Source organism: Meles meles, chromosome X (assembly GCF_922984935.1).
Source record: "Meles meles chromosome X, mMelMel3.1 paternal haplotype, whole genome shotgun sequence".
Lineage (NCBI taxonomy): Eukaryota > Metazoa > Chordata > Mammalia > Carnivora > Mustelidae > Meles > Meles meles.
In genome coordinates, this window is record NC_060087.1 from 102539620 (window position 1) to 102561140 (window position 21521).

General features: G+C 49.1%; 1 protein-coding gene across 2 annotated transcripts; it reads left to right on the plus strand.

The window, feature by feature from the left end:
* Positions 1-3208: 3208 nt before the first annotated feature.
* On the plus strand, positions 3209-19632 carry ATP1B4 (ATPase Na+/K+ transporting family member beta 4). Of its 2 annotated transcripts, none has more exons than XM_045995856.1 (8): positions 3209-3271; positions 7253-7532; positions 11810-11938; positions 12202-12306; positions 15149-15345; positions 16207-16263; positions 18625-18720; positions 19471-19632. In XM_045995856.1, exons 1-8 carry the CDS (start codon positions 3209-3211, stop codon positions 19630-19632), a joined length of 1089 nt encoding a protein of 362 aa, XP_045851812.1. The 2 variants fall into 2 exon arrangements, with proteins under 2 accessions (XP_045851812.1, XP_045851814.1); XM_045995858.1 differs by having other exon boundaries at positions 7253-7520.
* Positions 19633-21521: the final 1889 nt, after the last annotated feature.

Below are 21521 nucleotides of genomic sequence, written 5' to 3' on the forward strand. Positions count from 1 at the left end.
ATTCCGGGAAGCCTTCCCTGATCTCTGCAGTTGCAAATAAGATCCACACCCCTCCTTCATGCACTTTGAAGATGACACCCTATGCTGGGCAGTATTCACGGGCAGTCTCAGGCCCTCGGCTGGCCTGGACCTTCGGCACCCATGACTTCAGAGTCCACAGGTCACTAATGCTGGAAGGGTCTGGGGTTCTAGAGAGTCCCCAGTGCTACCCAGCTGAATCCAGTGGCAAAGACCTCTTAAGCCCCACTGCACATGACCTCCCAGAGAATATTTAGCAAATCCCTAGGTAAGGAAAGCACACAACTGCTCTTTGGTGGCTCTGAGACACACTCTTCCCTTCCCCCACCCTACACACACACACACACACACACACACACACACACACACACAAACACAATTGCGGAAGTGACCCACAAGAACAGATGTCAGAAACTAGTCCCTCCTGTGGTGAAGGTGAAGATTCTCTGAAGAATTCTCTGGGAACAGGAGGACCCAGTCCATAGGTTTCGGTTCCCCATCAGCCACCCAGCAACCATGCGGTTTGACCAGAGCAGGCATCCAGGAGACGAGGCTTCTAGAAGCAGCTGCTAACATCTGCACCCAAGGACTGGGCATATACAGTTTGAGAGACTGGAGTCACTTGCCATTCAGTCTGCTGTCAAAGCCTCTCCTCGCCACTCTTGCCTCCAGAGCCACCGTTCATTTGCAGTTCCCCTGTTCCCTTCCGGGTCCAGCCTGCTGTGCTGTTCAGCAGCTTTGCTTCCCACCATACGCCCCCCCCCCCCGCCAAAACTGGCAGGAAAGGTTTCTCCTGTTCTCCTGTAGCTAGAGTCTTCTGAGTGTGAACTCATACAGATTTCTGTCTTTGAGGTCCTATGGGATTTTGTTATTTTACCCCACCCAGCAGCTGGCATTCCAGAAGACAGCCTGATCTATAGCCAAAATACGTGGCAAATATATTAAGTGCACAGCAAACCCCAGGTTACCCAGAAGGCTCGGGCATGGGAGACTCTGGAGAACGGAATATTTTGTTACCTGAGGTCACATTGCTCCGAGTCTCCTTTTGTCTTCCTGCTTTTGGGTTTTTTCCCCCAGCTTTATGGAGATGTCTTGACATATAACATTGTGTAAGTGTGGGTGTACGAGGTGATTTGACTCACTTGTATGTTGCAAAATGATGATCACCATAGTGTTAGCTAATAAAACCTTCACCGTGTCACTTAAGTGCCATTTCTTTTTTAGGGGGAGGACAGTAAAAATCGACTCTCTTAGCAACTTTCAAGTAATAATACGGTATTATCAACTATACTCAGCACGCTGTACACTAGATCCCCAGAACTTACTCACCTTAGAACTGGAAGTTTGCACCCTTTGATCAACATCTTCCCAGTCTCATCCCCCCAGACCCGCTGACCACCATTCTACTCTATTTCTAGGAGTTTGGCTTTTTTAGAGTCTCCATTCAGGAGAGCACCTCCGGTATTTGCCGTTTGCTGTCTGACTTACTTCACTTCGCACAATGCCCTCAAGGTCCATCCATGTTGTCGCTAATGGCAGGATTTCCTTCTTTCTCATGGCGAAACGATACTCCTGTGTATGTGTGTGTGTATATCACTTTCCGTATCCATTCATGCACTAATAGACACTTGGGTAGCTTCCGTACCTTGTCTATTATGAATAATGCTGCCCCCCAACTCTTGATTTTTGAAATCTTGCTTACATGACTGTGCTTTTTTCTGCTTTAGGAAGACAAGACCAGTTAGCCTACACTTTGGTTTTTGAGGATTGCCAAGGGCTTCGAGATTCTCATATTTAACATTGGGAGTCACACAAAAGGCTTGATTGGAGAAAGTGTGAGAGAGCCCAGTATATACTGAGATCAGGTTAACCCCTGGAATGTATTTTGTTTTTATTGAAGTCCCGAAAGTGGAATGAGTGTCTCTTTTTTTGTCAGTGGCCTCTTTCTCATCAAATAAGGGTATGGCGGGGGGAGGAACTCTGTTAAGGAAGAGTCCTAATTAGTAGTGTTCTAGTAAGTGGAGTCTTTATTTTAAATTAAGCACTATGGAAGCTGTCTTCATCAGAATGGCCTAGGCTTGGGACTATGAATAAGTCAATCTATCTCAGCTATCGTGCTGGCTTTCTTGGTTATGTATCTGCCCAGAATCTCATTATCTGCAATGTTCTCAGCCACCACCTGGGTATAATGGGGGGGGGGTGATTTGTGAAGGAAGAATCACAAATTCCACCGAAACCTTTTAGCCACCCAGGCTCTGGTGGGGTGGACTGGACAGACCCAAAACGCTATTCAGTGTTTTGGCTCTTTCTACTAATTTTTCTTTTGTTGGCTCCCACATTGGCTTCAGGAGTTATATATGTCTGGGAAACTGACACGGCAAAGTTCTGGCCTGTTCCCTGCCCTGATGCTAAGGGATAAATATAGATCTCAACCACTACAGAAATGTGGCCAGGATTCCAAGGGCTGTGTGCGTGAGGGGCAGCAACTGATGGGACCATTCTGACATGTGGGCTAGAAAAAGGCTTCTTTATGTCCAAGACCCTTGTTGGGGAGGGGAGGGGTAAAGCAGGAATCTGGCTTCTAAAATCAGAATGCATAATCCACATTTCAAGGGGCTCATGGGTTGACACAAATAAGGAATATTGTAGGTGGCTTGGTGTGGGGGGGGTGGGGAGAGCAAAGGGAGTCTTTCCTGACACCCTAGATCCTTTTGCATGAGATCAGTCTTACGAAAAAAGAAAAGTTATTCTCGGCCACGTCCCCTCACCCCTAACTCCCACCCATGCCCCACCTCCTGCACACACTGCTACTCAGCTCTCGATTGAGAAGAACACGACTTAAAGTTTCCATTGGGCCCATAGTAGCTCGGGTGCTAGAGAAGGGCAGAGGGCGGGTAGAGACGTGAGGTGAGGGGGGCGGTGAGTCGCTCCTCCTCGTGACCCCGAATATCTCCCCCCTCCCTGTGATGATGAGCTTGCTTTTCCATAAGGGCTTTCCTTCGATTCAGGGAATGGGCCAACCAATGAGAGAGGGGCATGTTAGATTATTTTGGGGAAGGGCTCATGCCAGGAGTGTTCACTTTTACTAGGCGCCAAGTGTCCCCAGCAACCAGTGTCTCCTGACCAGTGGGAACTCCAGAACGCTCACCCCCTTGCCTGCTTCTGCCTCGTCTTTGCCCACGGAACAGCCATGAGAAGGCAGCTCCGGTCCAGAAGGGCTCCGGCCTCTCCTTATGGTTATCGCTCCAGACTTGTGAGTCCCGGGGAGCAGAATGTTTTGCTGCCCCTTTTGAGGGGGGGTGGGCTGGGGGTTGCGTAGATCTTGGCTTACAGCTGCTTCTCCTCAGCATGGGCAGGAACAGTGGGGTTTAAGGAAGCCTATAATTTCAAGATGGAGCAGTGACTCCTGGCACCCCATTGTGCCCTAAACTGCTGCATTGAAGGAGGAAGTCCCTCTTCCTAGGGGAACAAAAGACAAGGGAAGGGGAAGATGCCAAAGAATAGGGACCTTCTAAAATTGGCGGAGGGGGGTCTGGAATTTAAACAAATAGAACTTTTGGAGTCTGGGAGTAGAGCTTTTGGTCCGTTAGCAGGAAATTTTAGCCAGGAGAGAGAGGAAGGAGAAGAGGAAGCGAAACACACTGTCCACCCAGCTGCCTCAGTCCCCTGGGGTGGGAGCGTCTTAAGAACCCAGCTGCTCTTTTCCTAAAGCAGAAATTCCAAACTCTCTTGCTAAAATCAGAGAACCGTAGATAGAAGCCGGGAGTAATCTTAGACATCATCTCTCCAGAACCCCTCATTATGTAAAGGAGGCTGCTGGGGCTCCGAGCACGGGAGTGACTTGCAAGTTTCCTCACTTCTAATCTCGGGCTCTATTAGACATGCGGTAGGTGACTCCCTAGCCCTCTCTCTCTCCCCGACCTGCTGCCAGCCCGCCTGCCACCCTACCCTGCCCAACACACACACACACACACGGACACACACGGGCACACACACTCACACATGGGCACACACACGACTCTCTGCTGTCGCTGTTTATCTCCAGGGTGCACCACAGAGGTCTTTGAACCCACCGTATCCTTGCATTTACTTTGCTCGAAATCGTTAATATAAGCCACACACAGTACTTTTTTCCGGGGTGGGGGTTGTGGGGAGTGTGTAGTCTGAAATCTCCGCCAGGGAGGGCTGTGATCTGAGCCACGGGAGGAAACAAAGCTTAATCCACTTTTCTTTGGAAATGGCCACTTATATAACCAAGGAGTCAACGGAGGAAAACGTGAATCCTTCCAACCCCGTATCAACCTACAGAGGGCTTCCCTTCTCAGCCACACCACGTAGAATCTTTCTTTTCACATTTCCAGAGTCCCTCCCAGCTTTCGGAGCAGCCACAGCCTGTAGGGCACCTACAACTCTTCCTTCCTTGGCTTCTTCTCTATGTACTGTTGCTAAAGCGTTATGTATCCGTTCGATTAGTTGTCAAGCGCATCCGAGGGCCTGCTCTTTATAGGAAATGCTTGATTTTTAAATGCACCGGGGGATCTTGCCCTGTAGAGGGACTACTTGATCAAATCTAAAAAGAAACTATTTAATGCAGTAGTTAATCGTATGCTGATTTTTCTTTGAAATTAACCAACTATTCAAATGTTTACAGGGTGTTACTCAATGCAGGGCACAAATGTATCCTTTGGGTCACACTGTGTTTATGTGTTTGTGTATTTAGAGTGCTCAAAATGGAGTCACCCTCTGCCCTTCAGACTCTCCCCTTTTAGGGCAACACGATGGCCCGGGCACACACCCACTACTATAGTCCAGCACGTTCACACAGGCTGCCACAGGAGGGCACGGCCACTTCAGGCAGTGGGCAAACACAGACCCTCTGATTCCCAGAGTCCTGACAGGATTCTGTTAAATAGTTGCCCAAACGTGCCTCCCTTGCGCAATGCGAGGTTCTCCTACACGGGGGAGCAGAGGAGAGCACAAAGGATATTTGAGGTTCCTGAAACTCAGGCAGTGTGAGAGCCGTGGGGAAATTAGCTCAGAGAAGGTTAATTCTTCCCGGGAGAGTAAAGCTTTAATGACAAGCCATCTTTAATGGGATTATCATGAAAGCTCATATCTACAAATAAGATCAGGCCGAGGCCCCGGCCAGCTGTCTCCTCCGTGGAGCAGAGGTGGAAGGCAGGCCCTCCCACGAGAGGGAGAGAAAAGGAAGCCGTCCAGAAAATATAAAGGGGACACTAAGTCCCCCCGCAGTGAACCGTTCCACCTAAATTCTCTGAGATTCCCGGTTGCGGTGGATTCTTCCCAGGCCATGAGGACTACACACCACAGTCCACAAGGCTGCTGGGGTTAGGGTGATGAGCTCTGGGAGAGCAATTTTCCCAGAGTCTGACTCAGGTTTTAAGCCCAGTAGTTATCACTGGCACTCATTCAGTCCCCACTGGCTCCCGAGCCATGGGTCCCACACGGGTGGAGGGACAGCAAGGAGTTGGAAAAAATACCCACTCCGCCCCTTGGGTGCTCAGAATGTAGTTGGGGAGGTCAAATGCGCACACGTGTTCGCACACGAGGGAAAGAGATTTAAGAGCATTTATTAGTGCATTCAACACTGAGCGGATGGGGGCTCTCCTCCTGAGCCTTGCACCATGAGCCCGTGTCAGAGTCAGAAATCCTTGATTATGAGCACCTACAATCCCTTGGGAACACAGACTCTGACCCCCCCCCCCCCCACTGGTGGCTCCAGTCTATTAGCAATGTCTAGGTGCTTGAGCTCAGGGTGCGAGGGGAGAAACGTCACTGCCCCAGGTAACGAGAAACACAGGTTCTGTCGACTTGATCATGAACTGTCTGTGTGGCTACAGTTGCGTTCTGCCCCCTCTCTGGGCCTCTGATGGACAAGGGAATCTTCAGGGTCCCTGTCAGTTCTAATGTGGTGTGTGATAGAAAGCTCTATATTGGAACAGACTCGAGAGCCATTCAGGATTTCTTCTGATCCACAGCCGGATGGCACAGGGCAGACTGAATGCTGAGAGCAGAGTCTTGTCATTCTGGGTCATTTTTACTGATTCTGAACAATCCAATTTTCAGAGGCCCTGCACCCCCACCCCCCACTAATGGCAGCATTTTTAGCTGAGTGTCCTCTAAATGGCCTTTGAGGAATCAGGCAGGGAGGGGGCAGCACGGAGCCCCTGGTCTCTATCATTTGACACATCCAACCCCAACAGGTGCACAGGCCCCGCCACCCTTCAGATTTGGACAGCAGAGAGAAGGGAGGGTGGCCTCATTTTCTGCTGCTGCAGGGAGCCTTGGCAGACCCCCAAAGAGCAAAGATCCAACTCTCCGGCCTGTGGTCGGGAGGCATTCGAAATCCCGTTGGTGAAGTCTGGGTTTCTCTCTCTCTCTCTCTCTTTTTTTTGTTTAATTTTCTTAGAACCACTCAGAGAAGATTATAGTTTTGGATCTCAATGACTGCAATCAGTCAATCAACAGATATGTGCTGAGCACTCACGACGTGCCCAGATTCTCGCCTAGGGTATGGGGTTGGCGGGGGGGAGCAGGGAGACAAGGGAAGTAGTAGTTGAGGTTCAGACCTCTGGGAGTCTGTTCGACCAGCTGAAGGCAGGAAGAGGCGCCAGCTCACGCAGCAGTCAGAGAAGCAGCAAACGGACCCCTGTGTTTTGTTTCTGCTCGGGTGGGAGTCTAAGTTTTGAGGAGGGGTCCAGCCGCTGGCCTCGCCCTGCTTTCAGAGGCTACTTTCAGGTACAATGCGGGATGGTCAAGTTGAGCGCCTGCCAGCATGTGGGACCGACAATAAAGCTGGCCTGGCCTTAGAATTTGCCGTGGTGGACTCAAGTGTCTAAAATGACTTGGTCCTTGGTGTCCAGCTCGGCTCCGCCCTGACAGGCCAGGCAAAGTGAGGCCAAGGCCCCAGGACAGAGGAGAGACAGAAACAGAGCCCTGAGGGGAAGAGCCCAGGGGCCTGCAGCTGAGACAAGAACTGACACCTCTGTGGAAAGAATATTGGGTCAAAATGGGTCAAAGAAAGGATATTTCCTCCAGAAGAGCAGAGAGAGGGAACATGTGCTTCTCGGAACCACGGGTGTGTGTCCGGGGGGGCTTCTCCAAACACTGAGTCGTCTTCCATTCCTTTTGGCTGGTGGGATTCGTCCTGGGGAATTTTTTTTTTTTTTTTGCAAAAAAAACAAAACAAAACTGTGTTTTGTCACCGTTCCAGGATGATCAGGATGAAGTGAACCAGAACTACTTAGCGGATGAAGAGGAAGAAGCTGAAGAAGAGGCTCGAGTGATGGTGGTACCCGATCTGGAGGAGGACGAGGAGGAAGAGGAGGAGGAGGAGGAAGAGGAGGAGGAGGAGGAAGAGGAGGCGAAGGCGGAGGAAAAGGGTCAGGGTCCGCCAGCAGGCAATGCCTGGTGGCAGAGATGGCAGATCGTGAACGAACACCTGTGGGATCCGGAGAAAAGGATGTCTCTGGCCCGAACAGGTCAGAGTTGGAGTAAGTCCCAGTTGTCCCAATGCCCCAGTCGGGTGTCCTTTGCTTTTGGCTTGGTGTCCAGGACCCCTTTACCATACGTTGGATGGGCTTGTCTGCACACTTCTCTCAGATCTCACGTGAAGGGCTCGATGCCTAGGGAAATGCCCGCACTGGGGGCAGATCCAGTCGGAAGAAACCAAGTAGGTAAACACATTGGATGGTGGAGCTGAAAGCCGCTGGGCTCAACTTCATTTGCGATGCACAGGGTCAGTAAGAATGAGTGGGGAAAGCACAGATTTTGTTTGTTTCTTTAAGTCCCAGCCCCATCGCTTTCTATCTGTGTGACCTTGGGCTCATCCTTTACGCTCTCTGAACCTCGGTTTTCCTCACCTGCCAAATGAGGGAAACAATCCCCACTTTGTCTGTCCCACAGGATCAGCCTGAGGCTCATTTTGGATGCTTCAGTTGTAAACTTGAAAGCACGGTTGCCTCTTGAACAACACAGGTTCGAAGGGCACTGCTGCACACAGGTGTTGCGTGTTTTCCCCACCAACGCAGCGTCGTGCTCTAAATGTATTTCCTCTTGCACAAGGCTGCCTCTTCCGTGGCTTACTTTATGGTAAGCAGACAGTACATCCCACATGGAATGTACCAAATACGTGTGAATTGACACTTCCTGTCACCGGTGAGACTTCTGGTCGATGGTAGGCTGTTCGGAGTTACGTCGGGGGGAGTCAAGAGTTAGACACAGATTTCTGACCGCACGGGAGTCGGCGCCCCTCAATCCCACGCTGTTCAAGGGTCAATGGTACTATGCAGGAGACTGCTGCAGGGCTGTGGGACCGCAGTCCCTGCTAACTTGACCGTGGGTTGATAAAATCTCGTTTCACCCCGGAATGTCAGAAGAGGAAAGCCAGGAGGCGCGCCCTCGGCCCCAGCTTGTGGGTGTTTCAGGCTCCCGCGAGAAACTCAGTTTAAAGAGGTCATTTCTGGCGATTACGGCCGAGGCCCCGTCGTGCTCTATCGATGGCAGAATGGCATTCCTTAGCCAGCGTTCCGGCTTCACGACCTCTCCAGCACCGCTCTCCCAGGGTCCTACTCACCTCTTGAACTATTCACGCTGAGCCTTCTCCTTAAGAGATTTAGCCGGTGATAAAATTCACACTTGCCACACTCTCCACACGGCCCAGAAAAAGAGCAGCTGCTGGCTTGGCACTCAGTTAACCCACAGCAGAACAAAATAGATGACTGTACGGGTGAAATCAGAGTCCCCCAGTGTCCAGGGTCTCGGCTGCTAAAGTTGACCATTCTGCCTGCTAAAGGCCCCTTTGGCTGAGAATTCTCTCCCCCCGCCCATCCACCCCCAGTTTAGGTTTCTCATTCAGCTCCGTCAGGGTGAAAGGGCCAGCCCTCCTTCCTGGAATTAGGAACAGCAGGTGTGGGGCTCTGAGCAACACCCACCTCCCTTCACCCTGCCTTAGTTCCCAGCCCCACCCCTGCCGATCCCTCAAACCCTCGACTGGAACAAATGTACCATTCAAGGAACATTCCAACGTTCTGGAAGCTGCAGACAAATGCTAGACGCTCACTGGGGCTCCAAAGGGGGGCACAGCTGTTTCTCCCTTGCCTAAAGAAGACTGGGAACACAGGCCTTGCGAAATGCAAGTGCGCTTCTGGGAGAGGGAGCTGTACTTTAACCCCTAAACAGCCAGTCCCTGGAACTTGACCCGAGGAGCTGAGGCAAGTTGCTCCCATGGAGAATAATCCATGGGCCAAAAGAGAGTGGTGCGGGGGAAAGGTTCGAGTGCCCAGGGAAGACACGGCAGTGGGGACACCCCATGGTAGGCCATATCCGGGCCTTTGATGGCAGGTGTGAGGAGGGTCCAGCAACTCGGGCTTCTGCTGTTGGGCTTCGCCTGGGCAGGCGGCACGTGGTGATGGTAATGCCTAGGCCACCAAGCACATGTTTTGCTGCCCTCTTGCTTGAAAACTAGGTGCCCCCTTGACCCGTTACTAACCCTTTCTCAGTCCGCACATCGACATGACCAACATATTCGCCCAGCCTATGGTTATAGTCTGGGTCTTTCCTTTGGTAGCGGGGCAACTTCTATTTTTAGGAACTATCTGTTATTTTATTGGATACTGACAAGAACCATATGAGGTAGTAATATTATTATCCCCATTTTACAGATGCAGAAACTGAGGCTTAGAGAGGGTAAGTAACTTATCTAAAGTCACACAGTTATTAAGCGGCAGCACTGGGATTCAAGCCCAGGTCAGATAACACTGGGGTTCACCCTCTTGCTGGAACACCACATTGTCCTCATGAAGTATAGTGATGAGCAAGGCCCTGACGGGTAGCGTCTCAGGACCTGATGGGATGTTCTGGTGGGAGGAATAAAGAATCTAGATCATGGGTCCCTACCCATGTCTATCCAAGATACCCAGGTCTAGCCAGGCTTGGGTAAGGCAATCAGAAGAGACACCTGTATTACCTAGAGGAGTAGCGCAGGGAAAACCTGGACATCCAGGGAAGAAAAAGTTGGAGGGATCAAGGGCTTCCAATGGGTATGGTGCTTGGTGTTTCTTGGTGGGGATGGGGGGTGGGCAGCTGTGTTAGCCCATCACAGACTTCAGGGTGTAGCTCAGGGGTGAGGCTCAGGGGACTCGCCACTAGTGCCATTCCCCCCTCTGCAATTCCTAGCCACACGTCCTAGCAAGGGGGAAGGCATCTCCAAGGGAGTGTACCTGTATGCCATTGCTTTCCTTTCATCCATGAGACTGAGTCTTCTAGTCCGCCAGGACGGCTCCGGATATTGCTCCCTTTCTGGGGCTGGGAGCGCGGGTTGAGGAAAGCGGGAGGATGCACCAAGTACCACCGGCACGCCCGTGCTGCTATTCCTTCTCCAGGGCTTCCAGCCGAATTGCTATGTTCCTGCTCCAGTCCTGCCTCAGTTCACCTTAGAAAACATTAAGGTTCCATTTCCAGTGGGATGCCTGCAGAGCTTTCTTCCCCCTTCCTCTGCTCCTCTCCCCCCACCCCACTTTCTGGTTCATTTTATTTGGTTCATGCTTCAATTTAAAAATTAATATTTGGATTCAGTTTTGGGTACAGCAGAGTTATGCGGTTTGTTCCGGTTTCTGGTTCGTGAGTCAGTTCCAATCTGTCGTTCCGACATCATGTCGCTGCTGTGAGCAGAGCCAAACACTGTTGCCTGTGAGGGTCCCAAGGAGGACTTGAAAAGAACTTCTCAGCAGCCATCTCGTGCTCATTCACCTCACTCGGTGCTGCCTCATCCTGGGGCAAACCTAATCCCAAAACAGCCCGTGGACGAGGGACTCACACTACCGTGTTTCTGATCCCACAGCAACACACATATGAATAATGATGATGGTGGGGACCCACCATGTTTGTAAAGAGCACTTGGTATCTGCCAGGCTCTGGGCTCTGCTATTTAAATGTATCATCCCATGCCAAGAAGGAAGTCCCATCATTGACCTCCCTGGACTGATGAGGAAATTGACGCCCAGAGAGGCGAGCAGGATGCGAGGAGAAGCGGAGTTTTAGATATTGTTAGGGCTGTAGATCAGTATATGAGGTGAGCGGCTAAACTTGTTTCCATTCTCCCTGAGAGGAATTAGGGGCACGGAGAGATTCTGGAACTTGCCCTAGCTCCCAGGTAGAGCAAGTGTCGATGTGAAGCACAGTCTCTTCCCCCTTCCTTCCCCGTCACGTGTTCTTTTGGAAAAGCAGAGCCACTTAAACTTTTGCTGAAGATGAATAAGATTTGAAATAAGTAGGGTGAGGCCTCACTTTGCCTTGATTAGAGTAGAAGCAAGTCCAGCAGAAATTAATCAAAAGTTTGAATTATAGGCTATGTGAAAAGAAACGCTGTTTTCATCACTTGCAAATACATAGAATTACTGGAGCCAAGCTGCTAGGACTCTTCAGGGCACCTGCTTTAGTGAGGACTCCCAAGCAATTTGCCCTCTGCTGTACTTTCAACTCCACTCCCCCGTAATCTCGCTCATGGCCCTCATCCGCTCAACAAGCCCTTCCATCGGAGATGCTGTAAAGGTGCACGGCGATCAGACCTCTGACACAATTCTCATGAACTCCAGATTGGTGAGATCTGAATAAGCAAGGACATACTGAATCTGGGGAAGGTGGAAAAAATAAAGAGATAAATAAGAGACGTCGCACCTGCTGGGGTTGGTTCTGGCTCATGTGTTCAAGAGAGGAGGCAGGAGGGCTTGTTGGCAAGCACTGACCACTCTCATCTCTGATCCTTCTGCAGGCCTGATTTTAGTCATTTACTTCTTCTTCTATGCCTCCCTGGCTGCTGTGGTCACTCTCTGCATGTACACGCTATTTCTGACCATCAGTCCTTACATGCCGACCTTCACCGAGAGGGTGAAGCCTCCTGGTGAGTGCCCAGATGCCCTGTGCTGTCAGAACTCGCTGGACAGAAATCTGCTTGTACAGCATGTTCAGCCTCAATTAACTTTGGCTCTTCCCGGTAATGACTTGGGGATTCAATTATTAAGAGTAAAAGTAAAATGGTACTTGGCAAATTATGGTCCTTTTTATTTTGATTGCCTGGGGGGGGGTAATGGTTTCATGGGAATCAATACAAAAAAATTATCCCAAGAACGGGTTAATATATCCAAGACCTGTTTTTGTTGCCAGGAGTTATGATTAGACCCTTCGCCCATAGCCTTAACTTCAACTTCAACGTTTCTGAACCTGACACTTGGCAGCATTATGTCATTAGCCTAAATGGCTTTCTCCAGGGTAAGTAAGTTCCTCTGGATGGGGGAAATCTCTGTGGAAAAGTGGTGGGGTGGGGTGGGGGATTCAAAATTCACAATTCACCGGAAGTCCCACTCTTACTAACCCCAGCCCATCCCGGTCTTTCCTTACGTTGCATCCCCCTCAGCACCCATATGTACAATCAAGACTGTTCTGGTTTGTGATTGTATGTTGTCTTGAAAGCATAGAAGACAAGTCTCCAGCAAGATATTAAGTTCATTGGGGCAGAGAACTTGTTTTCTTAAACATTCTAGGGCACCTAGTTATGTCCTTGGGACATCCAGATGGCTCAATAATGACCATTTATAAAAGATCATTCCGGGGCGGGGGGGGGGGGGGGTAGTGGTGAAAAAAGAAGAATGTTCTCCAGAATGGGAAGAGTTCTGCCTCCTACACTTTCTCAAGGTAAGAGAATTCCTTTCTTGGAGATGGGCCATCTTGAAGCTAAGAGAGCAAGGGTCTTGATTTAATTAGCATCCCGGCAGGGAGTTAGAGGAAGAATCTCTGGGTGACAGTCACTCCAACATTTTGATAGCAAATGTTTGCAAGACGCCCATCTCTATAGTGTCATCAGATACACTTCCAGGGACCGACAAGTGGCTTTTTGAGAAGCCCTTCCACGGACTGAAAACGGAGGTAGCACTTTGGTTAAGGTCTGACACAGAGCATAAAGGCTCTAAAGCCCCAGTGGGTTGCACAAATTATTTGTGGAAAAAAGCCAGTATGATTGCTTTGGTTGTTTCTGCCTGGCTGAAATGGAGGGATAGAGAGCAGTAGAATATGCACTGAACGAGAAGAACAATCTTTTATGTGACTGGAAGTGTTACGTAAATGCATAAATCTTCTCATTTAACTTTAACCCTGCATAGAAGCGACCGGCGGGGCACCTGCGTGGCTCAGTCATTGGCCAAGTGTCCAACTCCTGATCTCTGGTCTGGTCTTGATTTTAGGATTGTGAGTTCAAGCCCCGTGTTGGGGCTACATAAAGAATCTACCATCTCCATTCTACAAACGGGGCAACTGAGGCTCAGAAAGGGGAAGTAATGTGATAAAAGTCTCCCAGCAGCCGAATCAGTGTTTAAACCCACATCCGTGGTTGTGACACACTTGCCACTGGAAGTGTGGTCCAGGACCCGTAGCATCAGCATCCCCTGGGAGTTTGTTAGAAGGGCGGGCTCTCAGGTCCCATTCCAGACCTGCTGAATCAGGATCGGCACTCGAACAAGATCCGCAGGTGATCTGTATGAACTTTAAAGCTTGAGAAATACTACTTCTCATAATTCTTTGCTGCTGCCATATGACCTGGAGTTAGAATCTCAGCTTGGTATCAGTCATGCTCGGTGTGATTTCGGGGAAGGCTGAGTTTCAGATTCCTCATCTGTAAAATGACGGAGGCTGGGTCCTTTCTGGGTCCACATTTTTTGAGCTCAAAACAAACAAAACCCAAAACGTTTTGGGCATCAACGCCAGCACAGTATCTTCTCTTCTTTCAAACTGTTTGTGAGCTGTTGCAAATGTGTTGTCAGACTCTCTGCTGAGGAAATCCCTCCGAAAAGCTAGTAGATAGAGAAATACCAATTCTGACCTGACGACGGAGATGGAGAACATTAGGGAAAGCATGGGGTTTTTAGTTCCTAAGTGTAGATAACCTGCCCTATTTAAAAGGAACACATCTCTGAAATAGACATCTCAGAGTATCAATTTCATTCCCATGAGGACTGCGATTTTGCAATAAGGGTCATGCCCATGTCACGTTATTTTTAATGGAACTACCTCAAGAGAAACAATGAGCACGTGATTAGAGCTTCTATTTAGAAACTTATCATTTGAACATAGTTCTTGTTCTAAAAAAAAAGATTAAAAAGAAACCTTGAATCGAATGTAGCTTTGTCAAAAGAAAAATAAAGGCTTAACGGTAATTGGAATAGATTTAAAATTTCCAGTTGCTCCTTGACAATACTAAACCCGAGTCACAACCTGTCCAGATGACAACGCAGCAGTACATTCGCAGTTTTACCACCAACAGATCATAGGTGCACAGTCTCCTCTGAGAAACTGAGCTACTGGGAACATGAGTGCATGGGGACTGGACCTAACAGGACAAACTGGACTCCGTCATTTAAAGCCAAACTGGAAATAATGCAGTCGTTTTCAAAGCCCAGTCCGTGGTGTCTGGTAGTCCAAAGAGTGAGCTCACAGACAGCCCCTTTCAGCTCTCTCTCCTTGATATGTATGCCTTGGACTCATGCTCCATTCCATCCGATGTAAAGGGACACAAACCCTGAGTGCCTCAAGTCTCGGTAGACGAGATCTCCCCTCTCACTTTCTCGGGGGAGACCCTACAGCTTGTCACTGGTTTCTGTCTTTCAATGTGGTGCTAACTTCTGCCTGTCAGGGATGAGAAACTGGTTTATCTTCTTTTCCTCCCTCTCTTCCTCCTCTCCCTCCCTCCTGTCCCACAGCACACGCTTCTCATTTTCTTGTATCTGAAAAGAAATAATGGAAAATGGAAGCTATACAGTTATCAACACATGACCCAGAGATAGATATTCCAAAGTTCGTAGAGAAGGAGATGCCATCAAAGTGGGCCGAGGGAACGAGCCCGAAAGGCTTCCGGGAGAGATGCTGGTGGGGGACCTTGGGTACCGAGGCCCAAGGGTCCTTGGATCGCAGAGCCTAGGCCAGGCTGAGTGGGCTCTCAGAGGAGCACCAGCAAGTTGCAGAAAGGAAACTAGGGAGGAGGCAGGCCTCCTGAAAATTTGGCCCTCCCCTGTAGCACCTGTCTAACATGCCCCCCCCCCTGCCGCCCCCACACATGCTTCAGGTTACAATGACAGTCTTCAAGAGGAGATGAATGTAGATTGTCCCCCGGGGCAGTACTTCATCCAAGATGGCGATGAGGAGGAAGACAAGAAGGCCTGCCAATTTAAGCGCTCCTTCCTGAAGAACTGCTCTGGCTTGGAAGACCCTACTTTCGGCTACTCTACTGGACAGCCTTGCATCCTTCTAAAGATGAACCGGGTATATTGGCCCTTGATACTCCCGTGATAATAAGTAGAGGAGCTGGGTAGGAGGGTTCCGGCCCCTCTGTTTCTCTTGGGCTCTGTCTCGGCACACTGCAAGTCTGGCCACTTTTACTGACAGCGTCAGTAATACGAACAAGTGGACAAACCTATCAAACAATAATCCCCTTTTCTCCCTGATTACTTCCCATTTCCACTCTAGTCTCCTGCCCCTAACCTGCCCTTTGATGCCCCCTGTCAGTAATGAAGTCCTGAGCTGTTTGGAACAGGGGACTGACATGATGGGGGAGGGACAATTCTTCTATCATAAGAGAGACACTTTCCTCCTCTCCTGCCATGTCTTAGGTGTGGTAGAGCCTCACCAGGCACATCGCTCTTAAAACTGGAAAGTTCTTTCCATCTTCAGGGTTCTCCTGCTGCAGTTACCTTTGTATGAGCATCAGGCACAAATACAGGGGTAAGCTGAGCTGCACAACTCTGGAAATATTTTGCATTTTTTGCCTTTTAAAAAAATTATTATTTTTTATTTGACAGAGAGAGTACAAGCAGGGGGAGCAGCAGTGGGAGAAGCAGAAGCAGGCTCCCCACTGAACAGGGAACCCGACTCAGGGCTCCATCCGAGGACCCTGAGATCATGACCTGAGCCAGAGGGAGAGGCTTAACCCACTGAGCCACCCAGGCACCCCTAGTTGTTGGCTTTTGTAACATTCCTGAGAGGCTAATGGGTTGTTTATGCCTAAGGAAGGGGTGGTTTAAGGGGGAGTTTAGAAAAGCCCCATTTTTACTGTTCAATCCATTTTGGTTTTTGATGTTTAAAAACAACAACAACAACAACAACATTCTGGTTTTCTTTTGATAGATTGTAGGCTTTCGTCCTGAGCTTGGAGATCCTGTGAAGGTGTCCTGCAAAGTTCAGGTAAAGTGCCTTTTTAAATAAGTACTGCTCCACATCTGTTTTATGCAAAAAGATGGTTCATCCCTCCTAAGGTTTTCACCGTGGACGACTGGCTGTGGATTAGGGAAAGGGCTAGGCTTTTCATAACTATGCCTCCCTTTGGTAGTTTCTGGCTTCCCTCTTGCCAGAAAGCATTCAGTTCGTGTGTGTTTGTGTGTGTCGTGCGGGTGTGTGTGTCCCCGCCGGTTTATACCTGAGAAAGCCAAAGAACGACCCTGCTAAAGGCCACGGCAAGGACCGACAATGGGCCCGTCATTAACTGGGATTCTGTTTACACTTTTGCTTTTAGCTCTAATTACTTGTTTCTTTGAACTAAACAAACAGCTTTTATTAGAGTCATTAGTCCCTGCTTTTCAAACAGAATTTCACTTTTTGCAGCACTGACCGGTGGCACTGAGTGTTGGGATAACAAATGACTACAAGGAAGTATAAACAGAAGTCCATTAATATGCTAATTAACTGTCCTTAGAGGGACCATTAACTCCTATCTCATCGGCACCAATTAGCTCCTTTGTAGGAAGAAGCCCCAGGTCTTGGGTTTGCTTCTCCAACTGGAAGCAGTAGCTCCCTCCAGTTTCCCAGCATCCACTGCGCCCCTAGCCCCGGCCAGCCCTCTCACTCCTGTTCGTGAAGCCGGGTAATCCCATCCTCCGTGCTAGAAACACAGCTCGAAACTCCAGCCTCGATGGTGGTGGATCAGAAAACCGCAAGAGGTAGCATTTACCCAGCACACATTTATTGGTCACTTTTGCTCTACCGGGTACTCTACTCTAGGTGCTGGGGGCACCAAGATAATTATGGCTCTGTCTCTGAAGTCGGGGCTTCACGTATTCCAGCTGCTATGAAAAGGGCAGTGGGGACACTGACGATGATGAGTGTTGAAAGGTCAGGCCACGCTTTGCCCCGCCAACAACGTAGGAAGGACATTCATTCTGTTCACATGGACACGAGTCCATGTAAATACACACACGCGCACGCGGCGTGACGACAGACTAGTGGCACTGATTCCCCAGACTACTCACAGACGTGAACTGCATGGCTTTCTAGAAGAATATGTAAGTAAATCATAAAGACCGACTCAGTCTTAAACTAGCATGTTAATTGGCTCGAGTCCTATTTACAGATCCCTAGAGCCATTCGTCTTTCTGCTTGCACAAAACCTTGCTGAGAACTGTCCTTTAAAAAGAAAACAAGAGGGGCGCCTGGGTGGCTCAGTGGATTAAAGCCTCTGCCTTTGGCTCAGGTCATGATCTCAGAGTCCTGGGATGGAGCCCCGCATCGGGCTCTCCGCTCAGCAGAGAGCCTGCTTCCCTTCCTCTCTCTCTGCCTGATCTCTGTCAAATAAATAAAATCTTTAGAAAAATAAAAAAAAGAAAACAAGAAACAGTAAGAGTCATTATACATTCTATAATAATCAATTGGTCAAAATCCATACCCACTTGTGGAAATCAAGCAGGACAAGGTAATCACGAGGATAAATTAAGGGGAGCTTAGAGTATATTCTGAACGATCACACTACGTTGACAGAAGGAATCACATGACCCCAGTGAGTGATTAGCTGGTAGTGAGCTCTGTTTGTCCCTCATTAGTCCCCAAATCTCTGCTAAACAGGGCAAGTCTAATGCATAGGCAGAATGGTCAGTTCCCTACCTGATGTGATATGATGAGGGTAGACTGACTTCTTTCATCTTTCCAGCACTGGTTCCCTCTTGCTTGTTCTCCTGAGTTCACCTCCCGTAAGTAAGCACTACAGAGAAGATGGTCAGACACATGAGTTTTGGTGAGCCAAACTGTAGGCTGTGTCCCTGGGCAGCAGATCCCAGCGCACCTGGTCTCTCTTCCCACGGAACTGAGCCCCCGGTGTGCAAGGTGTCATGGTGTGAGATCTACTCAGCATGTTCTAATTTCTGCCTGCCTCAGCGTCCAAGACCAGCTGCCAGGCCCACAATGATTTTTTTTTTTTTTTCGAGAGGAGCTTGCATGGTAGACCCTCTTGCTAGAGCAGCACCAACTACTGGCCGCCCGCAAGAACCCTTCTATCTGGGTCTCCTAGGAGCCAGTACGGAACTATATTGAGCACGTTCGGTCTCCCCAGTCCAGGCTTTCCATTCCGTATTCTTTGAACTGAAAACAGAGGCACAGTCTCTCCCTGGAAATGTTCTGGCGATAGGTGTGGGGTAAGCTATGCCCCATTCTGCTTTCATGGGTCTTCCTGGGACAGTTGGTTCTGGGTCACATCATGATTTCACCAGGGGCCCCTCGAGCTCAGGCTTCAATTCCCTGGGGTCCCAGCATCTCACATCTACCTGCTTTTACTTCCAGAGAGGCGATGAAAATGACATCCGATCCATCAATTACTACCCAGAGTCGGCTTCTTTTGACCTTCGCTACTACCCTTACTACGGCAAACTGACTCACGTAAGCCTGTATCCTTTTCAGTCTTTGCTGTCAGAAAGGGCTCAGAGACAGAGGCAGGGCTGCCCAGAATCTCTGAGAATTAGGGAGCAGCATGTAGTAACAGTGGGGTGAGTAGTGGCTGGCCAAGACCAGGAGCTCCCTCTCCCAATTCCTACTACAACTGCTCCTTTCCGTATCTGAAGGTATTTCACATATGATCTGGTCTAACTCCTTCAGCTTACAGATGGAGAAATTCAAGTTCAGAGAGAGAAATTGACTTGCCCAACACACAGAGCTAATTAGCGGCAGAGCCAGGAGCAGACAAATCCCTGTCACTGCACTCCACGACACCCAGATGATCAAACCCACCTGTTTGTCCCAGGTGAAACCTTGGGGCAGGGGTGGTGGGTCACAGGGCCGGGCTTCACCTTTAGCATAGACATTTCAAAGACGCTAGTTCTGGCTTCATTCGTGGTCTGATACCCAGAAAATCCTATCACACAGAGCTAGACCTGGTTTTCCCCAGAGGACAGTCAGACATCCGACAGGGACTTAGGGGAGAAAGGTGTCATTTCCCCCCACGGAACCAGGGCAGAGAGAGAGCGTGTGTCAGTTGCTTTAGCCATTCGTGACTTGGCATCATGGGATTTGCTCAGTTCACTGGTGAGGGTTACCCCATCCTGCTCTGAGTATCTGCTCACTTGCACCCTGTTACCCACCCCCACGGCCTCCGCCCCTCCCATTTAGGAGTCATTGTTCTTCTGCCCACAGGTTAACTACACCTCCCCGCTGGTGGCAATGCACTTCACAGATGTGGTGAAGAACCAAGCGGTGCCTGTCCAGTGCCAGCTGAAGGGCAAGGGCATCATAAATGATGTCATCAATGATCGTTTTGTGGGTAGGGTGATCTTTACTCTGAACATAGAAACCTAAGAACTTTGCGGGGCACTCCCACTAGTTCTGTTTCTGTTTTATTTCATGTAACCCCTGGTAGGACCTGAATTCTTTTTCTTTGCTCAGGACACAGCCAGATGGACACCTAAGACAGCAGATCATCTTTCCTTGCCTTTGACATATGTATAAAATGACATTGTGGGATTGATTTTTTAAAGGTAGTCTCTCCTGATAACAAATAGATGATTTTAATTTCCTTTCCCCCTACTTAAAACTAAAACCCATTCGTGCTGCTAGAGGTCTCACCATAGTGTAAACGTAGTATCTGAAAAAATTCACAAGAGCCATGAAGGAGAATTTCTATAACAATTTGAAATTCATTGTGTTTTGTAAAATTTTGTTGTTTTTAGAGGTGAGATTCCTCCCGCCAGGCTGATAAGCTTTTTTTGTTTCTGTTTTGTTTTGTTTTGTTTTTTTAATTTTTTCTTAACCTATCTGGCAAGTTCCTTCCCTGGGAATCACCAATCAGACAAACTCAGAATACACCTAGGGCTATCATACCTAGAGAACTTTATATCCAAGGGTGCTTGAGGAACTGGCTGTCTCAAATGGGCAACTAAATAATACTGATTTGAAGACTAGGTTATCTTCAACTGGGACAGAAAGCAGTGCTAACTGGATATTGTTCTGGAATAGAAATGAACACCTTTCCTATGACTTTTGTTGGGGAGGTAAGGTCCATAGCAACTGGGGCGAATACTTACCATGTGGATGTGATTGGCATTTGATTCCTTGCTCTGTGGTGTGATCATCCAAAGGCAAACATTCCTGCACACAGGTTTGTCTCAGCTGCAGGCAAAGGAGAAAACGAGGAAGATCTCCACCTGCTAATTATTCTTGGGTCCTAAGCTTGGCAGTGATAGAATGTCCTTTGAGACCATCCGGGACGGGCATGATGAGCCCCAGCTACAGCTCTAGGGATTGAAATCACAGTCTGCCAACTGATACACAGTAAGACAGAAAGCTCCCACCGGGCTTCCCCCAAACCCAAGGCCCATTTCTGGTGCTTCATGTGCCCAGAAAACGATGCGGGGCAGGTGGTTTATCCAGGTTGTGGGTCAGCCAGGCTGCCAATTTGTCTTCTCCGGCCACGCGACCGTTCCACAGCTTCTTAACACCTCCACCAGGGGGAAGGCTGGCACAAGGAGAAAAAGTCAGCATTAGCCAATTGCATGGTGTCTCGGGGTCCAAAGAAAGCTTTGGTGCCACCTAGAAAAGCGTCCAGAGTCTGAATCTCCTCCCAAAACGGGGAACTGGCAATCTGGTAGTGAAGACAAACAAGCAAAGAAGTAACTCTGAACGAGTATGATGAATTCGACGACTAGTATGTGGAAATGCTATAGGAACATGAGGAAAAGTACCTAACTTGAGCTGAGAAAGTAGCAGAGGAAATTTCACATGCGAAGTTATAATCACGAAAGACCACCGTGTGTTTGGGTAACTGGGAGCAGTTCGTGTGACTGGAATGTAAGGGGCTCAGAGGAGTGGCTGGGAGTGGCAGGGGATTGGGCTAGAGGGGTATACAGGTACTGAAAGAGGACTTCGAGTTTAATCCAGTAGGTGAAAAGGAGTCCTTCAAGTATTTTAAGCAGGGAAGCTATGTGATCATATTTGCACTTTGGAAAGAGCACTTTGGCAGCTAGGGTGAAGGGGGGTTGGAGAGGGCAAGACTGGGGAATGGGCACTGACGGAGAAGGAGGAGTCAGGAATGCCTCCGAGGTTTTGAACTTGGCTAGAACCAGTGCGATGGTGACATTGTTGATCGAGACTGAGAATCCAAGAGAGAAGCAAGATTGGAGAGCAAGATGTTCTCAACTTAAAGCTTGTGATTCCTATTGGTCAGACACCGATGTGGAGATGTCAACACA